The following is an 8763-nucleotide window of genomic DNA, read 5'->3' as shown; positions in this document are numbered from 1 at the left end:
CCCTGACGCCCTCTTCCCCTAACATCTCCCCGCCCTCCTCCCCATGCCCCGTTGTGGCAGGGACCTCAGTTCTTGGCACCAGGTCCCTGGGCACCAGATGGTCCCTTCCATGCCGTTCCCTTTGTCTTGCCTTCCAGTTAGCCCACCCCTCTCCACTGCCCTCCCTCCCACCTGCCCTGGGGGTTGGCAGCAGGAAGGGTGGGTACCTCCCACCCCTCTTGGCACTGTCCCCAGACCACAGGGCTCCCCCAGGCAGCTGGCCTTGGGGTATAGTGGGTATGATGGGGAGCATGGGGTGGGGGCGGTGGACAGGGCCTCCCGAGGGCCGCTGAGACAGAAGGGAAGGATCCAACTGGAAGAGAAGAGAGAACCAGACGGCGGTGGCAGCAGGACGGATGGCCAGGCAGCAATACAAAACGCAGCTTTATTGTCGGGCCTAATCTGCGGGCAGACTGACAGAGATCTGTGGTGGGTGGGACTGAAGACCTCAGAGCTCCAGGGGGCTATGTGGACGCTGACGTCCCGGATGGACCACAGGGCAGGGAGGAGCCTGGGGCTCGGTGGGCGGTGGGCGGCGGGCGTGACATCAGGAGGAGGAGGATTCATTGGTGTTGACCAAGGTCAGAGGCTGATGCAACAGGCCTTCTTCTCCCCGGCGCCTGTGTCCTGTCCACCCTGGGCCGTGCCCAGGGCGATGGCATTGGTCCGGGTGCTGTTCTGCCTCTGTTTGGATACCTTGGTAAAGATCTCTGAGTAGGGTAGAGGGCAATGATCAGAACTGAGAGGCCTCGCTGCATTCCTCCTGTGCCCTCCCGAGCCCCACCCTTTTTGGTTATTGGGGGTGGCCATGTGTCAGGGTTTTCCTGGAAGGAACTAGAGTTTGACACCTGAGTCCTTTCTCCTTACCTGGTTACGAGAACCTGAGTGGGGAGCTGGGAGGCTCGGAGGAGGCTAAGGGCCCAGAGAGGTGCTGAGGGATCGGCTGGGGCAGGGGCTAGGGCCCTGGGGTGGAATGGGGGTACCAAATGGGCACAAGTGCTCTAACCTTTGAGGACAGTCTCAAAGGCCAGTTCGACATTGGTGGAGTCCAGGGCCGAGGTCTCCAGGAACAGCAGCCCGTTGTTCTCTGGCAGGCGGGGAGGGAAGCATACCATGAACCATGCACGGAGAGGGACAGAGGCAGTGCTGACAGACATGTGCTGTCTACTACGTCCCAGGCAGCGTGCCCTGAAGCGGCTCAGCTGGTCCTTACAACAACCTCTGTGGCAGGTACGATGACTGCACCTCTTTACAGAAGCCCAGGAATGGAGAGAATGGGTGAGGATTTCAAACCCTGGTCCTTCACCCCCAGACCTGGTGGCCTCCAACCCCCAGAAAACTCATGAGGCCAGGTGTGCCTGGAGCTGCCCAGAGGAGCCTGCCCCTTCGCCGCTCAGGATAACCGGGCATTGCAGGACAAGGCTGTCTTCCAATCCACTGTGAATAGTGGTCCTTGCAGAGAGTCTCAGGGTAAAGGTGAGGGGACAGAATGAGGTGCAGGAAGACTAGGCTGGAGAGGCAGGGCTGGGAAACTCGTGGGGGCGGGGAAGGCTTCTGAGTGGGTCTTGGCAGGCTCTCACCAGCGAACATTCGGGCCTCCTCGGTGGGCACTTCCCGGGCCTGGCTGAGGTCACTCTTGTTACCTACGAGCATGACGACGATGGTGGCCTCCGCGTGGTCGTAGAGCTCCTTCAGCCAGCGCTCCACCACGGCGTAAGTCTGGTGCTTGGTTAGGTCAAACACCAGGAGGGCCCCCACAGCACCACGATAGTACCTGAGCAAGGAGTGAAGGGGGTGGTGGGGAGAGCAGAGCGGCCAGGTCAGGACCATGGGGGCCATCAAGTCACAAAGCAGAGACCCGAGGACCCAAACTCCTGCCAGGCAGAGCCCAAGGCTTTTGTACCCCTTGGAGAGGTCACCTGGGACCCGGGCCTCAGAGCAGCCTCAAAGCCTCACCTGGCTGGGGATCCTCTGCAGCCTCCCTCCTTCCCTCATAGCCCCTCCACCGTGCTCACCGCTTGGCTCTGACGTTACCTCCTGCTACTCATCCCTAAAGGAGCCCTGGTGGCATAGTGGTTCCGCATTAGGCTGCAAACCACAAGGTCAGCAGTTCAAAACCACCAGCCTCGCCGCAAGAGAAAGATGAGGCTGTCTACTCCTGTAAAGATTTAGAGCCCCAGAAACCCACCGGGGCAACGCTCCCTCAGTGCCCATCCCTCCAAGCAGCCCCTGACCTCAACGTCTCCAGACACCCATCCTCATTCTTGGAACTGGTTGTGGCTGCTCCACACTGGTGTTGTCTGAAGTATTCCTACTTCCCCAGCCCCACCCCCTGGTTATTCCCCCCACCTTTTGTTTAATTGGTCAATCAAGGCTCCTAAGTGGTCAGATGACCAGCCCAAGAGTGTGGGGTGTGTGTGTGTGTGTGTGTGTGTGTGTGTGTGTGTGTGTTCCTTGTGAGTGACTGAAGTGGCTGGATTCCTTCCCCGCTGACAAATGCTGTACATACTCAGACCACCATGGTCACACAATTTGGCCTGACACTGTCAGTAGGACAATCTGGAGATGACCCTGACAGCCCTCCCAGTTTCCTGTTAGACCAGCAGTTTTCAACCTGTGGGTCGAGACCCCTCTGGGGTGGACCACCCTTTCACAGGGGTCACCGATTCATAACAGTAGCAACATGACAGTGAGGAAGTAGCAATGAAAGTAACTTGATGGTTGGGGGTCCCCACCACATGAGGAACTGTATGAAAGGGTCGCCCCATGAGGAAGGTTGAGAACCACTGTGTTAGACGGTAAAGGGTGCTCCAGATAAAGGGAGCCTACTCCCATCCCGGCTCCTCCCTGGCCTGCCCAGCTACAGCCTGCAGTTTCAGTGTCGAAATGGATTCAAGTGCACCCGCACTCCTGGCGGAACTTTGAGGGTTACTTAAAATTAAGATGCCACCCTCAAACGCCGTGAGCACAGCCGAAGTGCTGGCAGCGCCTCTTATTTCAGCCTAGTTGTTCGCAGCACTGTGGTCTGTTCACAGTGCATGTGTGTGCATTGGGTCTCGGGACCACTCCCACCCCCCACCCCACCCCCGGCCTGGGCTCACGCTGACGTGATGGCTCGATAGCGCTCCAGGCCAGCCGTGTCCCAGATCTGGGCCTTGACAGCGGCAGTGCCCAGCATGACCGTGCGTGTGGAGAACTCCACCCCGATGGTGGTGCGGCTGTCGTGGCTGAACTCATTGCGCGTGAACCGGGATAGCAGGTTGGTCTTGCCCACGCCGGACTCGCCGATCAGCACAACTGGAGGTGGGGGAGGGAAGGGCTCAGGAAGGGGCCCGAGCAGCCCCCAACCCACCTGAGCTTGGAGCATCTGCCCACCAAGAGGGCAGGGGAGCCCGGCTCCCAAAACTGAAGAGGCAGCTGGGCTCCTGGGGAGGGGGTAGGGTCAGGCCCACAACCCCGCTTGGTGCATCTGTCCTGGGCCAAAGGTTGAGTCTGGAAGGAATGAGGGGGCAGCATGCTCCATAACGCAGTGGGCTGCGGAGGGCCACCCTCCACGAAGTCTCAACAATGGACTCCCCGCTGCCAAGATCATAAAGACTGCGCAGGGCCAGGCCACGCTTCCTCCTTCTCCACGCAAAGTGGCCGCGAGCAGAGCCCACTGGACGGTGGAACCACCGCCACACGGACTGCAGGCCAGGTCTGTTGGGGTGGTGCTATGGAGAGTCAGCCTTGTGTCAGGTGGCGGGGTGTGGGGGGGGCAGGGGGAGGGTCTGTGGGCAGTGTGGGTGTTGATGCTCAGGGCTGGTGAGGAGGTTACTGGGATGTGGGGCTGTGTGGGCACACCTGGTGGGCGGTCTGGGGGATGGACGCTCTCCTTCTGGAAGAGAGAGTCAGGAGTGGGGAGAGTGGGCGGGGTGGGGTGTGTATCTCCAGGGATCATAGGTGTGGCTAGAGATGCGGGTGAACAGCAAGTCTGGCAGGTGACGTGTCTGTGGGAAAGTGTGTGCCCCTTGTGTAAGAAGTTGGGGTCTAGTCCCTGACGTCCCGCCTGTCAAGGGCTTGGGGCCGGGAGTTGGACAGGGGAGCGCAGCGAGACAGTCCAGGCTCTGCCTTGTAACAGGTGTGTGTCCTTCAGTAGGTAGTTTAACCTCTCAGAGCCTAGGGATTTAAATATGGAAAACGGAAGGACAATCCTATCTACCTTGTGGTGGCCCTATGTAAATGGGATACTGCCCAGAGCACAAGGAAATGCATGAACTTGTTGCAGTTGCCATCCTTGCAGGTAGACCAGTGCTTTGGCTGTTGTTTTTTTCAGGGCCAGGGGCCAGAAGGACTCTAAGATGCTTTGGGCTTCTGGGTGGTGCCCAGGGGCTGAGCTTACCGGCTGTGGGGGAGCCAGAATCAGTGTGAGGGACCCACAAACCACACTGGCACAGAGCTTAGCATCTAGGGTACAGGAAGCCACCTTGCAGACCCCAGGTGGTTCTGTGGAGGCGGGTGGCACCCACAGACTGGGAACCACACACCCTGAGTCCTGAAGAGCCTTTGACCAGTTGGACAACCTTAAATAAGTTGTTCACCTTTTCTGGGTCAGTTTCCTTGTTTATAAACTTATAAAGGTCACTTTTTATTTTTAAAGGTCCCTTCTAACTTAAAAAAATGTCCTTATTTATGTAAGGCAGGGAAGAGCTGGGAGCAGTACGGGCATGCCTGGGTAAGAAGATGGCAGGTGTGTGTGTGCCTGTCTGTTTTCTCTACTGAGAACCTCATTCCCATCTCACCTCCCTCAGAAAGTGGGCTCACAGCCCTGTCCTCAGGCTCCAAAGGTGCTCAGGGCAGAGGCTTTGGACTCTACCACAGTTTGAGTACCGATTTTGTGACCTTTCGTCAGCTATGGACTCTGTGTTGAAGCCTCAGTGCCCCCCTCTGTAAAATGCGGGTGCTGATGGGCTAACGTTTACTGAGTGGGCCAGGCACTGGCCTTAAAAACCCTACACATGTTTTCTTCACAGATCCATGAGGTGGGCACCGTTCCTCTTCTTCCCACCCTACAAAGAAAATGAGGCCTTTAACTGGCGTGCCCACGAGAACGCACCCTGGGCTGTGCTGCCCAAGATGGGCCTTCAAGGTAGGACTTGTTGTCCAGCTGCAGGGGGAGTGGCCAGCTGCCGGCCTCCAGCTGCCGGCTCCTTCAGCATCTGTCTCTGGCACAGAGAAGTCGCCTTGATGAGGCCATGCCCTTGCTGGGCACCGTGCGGCTAGCACTTGAGCAAGGTCAAGCTAGGGCAGGCTGGGCCCCTCTGATCGCAGCAATATTCTCCCCAGCGCTCCCAGCCTCGCCAGGCTTTGTCAGTCCTGCTCTGCGGTTGGGCCTCTCTCTCTGCCCAGTCCTGTTTCCTCCCCGAGCCTGCAACCCAGACTTCTTCTCTGCTTAGGCCCCTAACTTGGAATGACTGCAAGTGGCAGAGCTGAGATGGAAGCCACAGTGCTGATACTGCCTGGAGATGAAAGGGTCACTATTGTGATTAAAAGGAGCTGTCATGCACCAGGGGTTACGCATTGGACCGCTGGCCAAAGGTAGGCAGTCTGAATCTACCAGCCTTGCAGCGGGGGGAAGACCAGGCTGTCTGCTCCCATAACGATTTACAGATTGAAAACCCAAAGGAGCCGTTCCACTCTGTCCTGTGATGCCGCTCAATCTCAACAGTGGTGTGTGTGTGGGGTTGGCTTTTTGGTTTACAGAGATGGTGCTGTGGGTTAGTGGTTCAATCCACCAGCCGTTCCACAGAAGAAAGATGACCTACATCTATAGCTTTGAGAACCCTATAACAGGGTGGCCATGAATCAGAATGGATTCAATCATGCATTGATCATGATTGAAGGAGTCCTGGTTACACAGTGCCTGGGAAACCCTATGGGGCAGGGGCAACTCTAGCCCGGGTAGAATGGACTCAGTGACCATGGATTTTATCATGGTGAATTAAGTCCCTGGGTGACTTAATGCAAATGGGTAAGCATTCAGCTGTCAACCCAAAGCAGGCAGTTACCACCTCTGCCTCGGCATGCGGAAAGAAAGGCCTGGCTGTCTTCCCGGAGGTCTGATTTCCAAAGGTCACCCGTGGGTGACCCTTATGGCATGCAGCTCCCCTCGGAAGCAGGAGGGGCTGCTGTACGTGTCCGAGAATGATTTCAGGAGAAAGTGGCTGGAACGTAGTAAACTAACCAGCCACCCCACGGCGGGCAGGTGGCCAGTGTGTCTCCGTGGAACTGCCTAGGGTTCTCATAGCAAACCTGCTCCCACCGCCCTGGAGGTGATTCGGACCCTGAGGGTTTTCAGAGTCTGTACATCTTCACCAGAGCAGACACAGCCTGGCCTTTCTCCTGTGGAGCAGCTGGTAGGTCATCGCCTGGTGGTTCGCAGCCCAGCCTGTAACCCCTGCACCTTTCATTGTGAGGCTCAGGAAACAGTCACCTTGCCCCAGACGGCTAGTCACTTTCACCATCGATTTCACCTCTTTCAAGGGAAGTTCTCTCCCCCAGGTGAGCTGAGAGGCAGGGGCTGGAGTGGAGACAGACCGGGCTGTGGGGGCAGAGGGGTGTGGAGACTGAATCAGAGCCCTGCCCTAAAGGAGGTGTGTATGTAAAGGGGAAGGGGGTGGGGTGCAGCATATGTGCCAAACACAGCATGATAAAGATACCCACACTTCCAGTTGGGTATCAAGTTGAACCCAGGGGTCTGCTGCTACCTGGGGGCTAGGGGTTTGGCAAGATCTCACCCCCAGGAGTCCCCGGATTCATTCCATCTCCCCATGTCTTCCCCTGCCCCATGAAGGGAGCGGCTTCTCCTGCACACCTGCCCAGAGGATGACGTTCTCCCTCTTCTTCTGCATTCTCCCCTCTCTCCTTAGGAGGAAAGTCCTTTCTGAAGTCTGACCTCCATCTCTTGTGCTGCAGTGGCAAGCTATTCCCAGAGACTTGGGCACACTTAGGAATGAGGCAGGGGACACGAACTCAACGGGCACTTTAGCTTCATTATTTATAAAAACAGAGTCCTGCCACTTTTACCTTTGCAACCAGACTGCCCTCCCTCTACCCCACCCCCCTAGCTAACTTTCTTATCTAGAGGAATGTTGAGCCCTGGGGTTGGGGGAGAGCACTGTGTAGAGAAGTTCAGGAGGGGAGTCCAGTAAGAGGTTCATTCTAACAGGAAGCCCTTTTTAGCTCTAAGGCATTTTTCTGGGTCTCCCAACCTGCCTCTCTCCCCAGAAACCCCAACTCACCCTTGAAGACAAAGTTATAATCCTCTTCGGTTCTGTTCCCCATCTTGGCTCCGCATGGAGGGTGGGAGTGTCCTTGGGGACAGAGGTGTGGCGTTGACTCAGCCCTCGGTTCTCCAGAGACCTGAGCCCACCTCTCCTCTCATTGGAGTTCTGCAGCCCCGATGGCAGGCAGGCCGACAGGAGGTTAGGCAGGGCCTGGGAAGGCTCAGCTCCGGCAGGTGGAGGTGCCCGAAGGAAGCTGAGAAGACGGAAGCTGCGAACAGGAAGAGCGAGGAGGCTGGAGGCCTGAGGCCCAGGTGGGTGGAGAGAAGGTGACGTCAGACAGGTTAGACAGGTTGGGTGTCTACTGTCAGCTGGGGCACCTGTAAGCACTGCAGGAGCAGGGCAGACTGGGGCCCAGGGAGAAAGCAGACTCAGAGCGGAGGGCTCATGGCTGGGACCAGTGGCAAGTGGGGGCCCAGCTGCCGGTACTCACGAGAGCCCCACAGGGCGCAGAACCCCACTAGGTCTGTGCTTTTCCTTCAAAACAAGGTGAAAAAAAGCTTCTGGGGAAGGTGGCCTGGGAGCACAGAGGAAGGGGTGCTGGGGCCAGATGGGTGTCAGGCCCCCTGCTGCGGGCGCAGACCTGTGAGTGGCGCTGCACTGCCCCTCCCTGCAGCCCAGGGCCTGGGAGGGGCGCATGTCTCACCCTGGGTGGAGCTGAAACTTGCAGCTTGACCAACTTCTCTAGGATCAGCCCTTACCATGGCACCAGAAGCCCTCTGTGCTGTTGATGCCCAGAGTAGGGGGAGCCCAACGGGAGAAGTAGCCAGATGGGGTGAAGGGTGGGAGTTTGAAAATGAAGGCCTCCCAGAAGTCGAGGGCTGGCTTTTCTTTGCTCCCTCCCAGGACGGGAGGCTTCAGAGCTGCATATTCTAACTGGGACAGGAGAAGTGCTATTATGTGTTACAATGTATAGCTCTGCCTTCTCTTTCAGCAGCTTTCTCTTAGTATGTTAGCATCATCCATTAACCTATCCTGTCTTGCACTGTAGTTCCCTCTATTATAAAATTTTAAATTTTACATTTTAAAGAACAAAAAAATGTAGCCTCAGGACCCAAAGAGGGTCCAAGTATGACTCCCCGGGAGAAAAAGAAAGGGTGCTGGCCCCTTGCAGGTGGCCCAGAGGCACCTCACAGCCCCAAAGGCAGAAAAGGGTGACCCGGCATATATAGAGGTCTAGATAAAGACATGTACATATACAAATATATTTATATATGAGGATGGGGAAATAGATCTGTGTGCCTATATTTATAGGTTTAGTATTAAGGTAGCAGAGGGACATTGGGCCTCCACTCAAGTACTTCCTCAATCCTCGAATACTTTCTTCTATTAAATTGGCATTCTATGATGCTCACCTTCCCAACACAACCGCTGAAGACAAAGCGGGTGAATAAGCAAATGT

At 56.6% G+C, this 8763-nt stretch overlaps 1 protein-coding gene across 1 annotated transcript; it reads right to left on the bottom strand.

The window, feature by feature from the left end:
- Positions 1-405: 405 nt before the first annotated feature.
- RAB25 (RAB25, member RAS oncogene family) lies at positions 406-7534 on the bottom strand. Its single transcript, XM_004714689.2, has 5 exons — positions 7320-7534; positions 3141-3336; positions 1620-1813; positions 1046-1126; positions 406-749 (listed from the first exon to the last, which is right to left on the bottom strand). The coding sequence occupies exons 1-5, from the start codon at positions 7360-7362 to the stop codon at positions 622-624; spliced, it is 642 nt and encodes a 213-aa protein (XP_004714746.1). The 5' UTR covers positions 7363-7534; the 3' UTR covers positions 406-621.
- Positions 7535-8763: the final 1229 nt, after the last annotated feature.

The sequence above is a fragment of the Echinops telfairi genome, unplaced genomic scaffold (genome assembly GCF_000313985.2).
Source record: "Echinops telfairi isolate 266 unplaced genomic scaffold, ASM31398v2 ScPeMD7_7425;HRSCAF=8463, whole genome shotgun sequence".
Classification (NCBI taxonomy): Eukaryota; Metazoa; Chordata; class Mammalia; order Afrosoricida; family Tenrecidae; genus Echinops; species Echinops telfairi.
The sequence above is the reverse complement of the archived record's forward strand: the minus strand, read 5'-3'. Positions and strand labels throughout refer to the sequence as shown.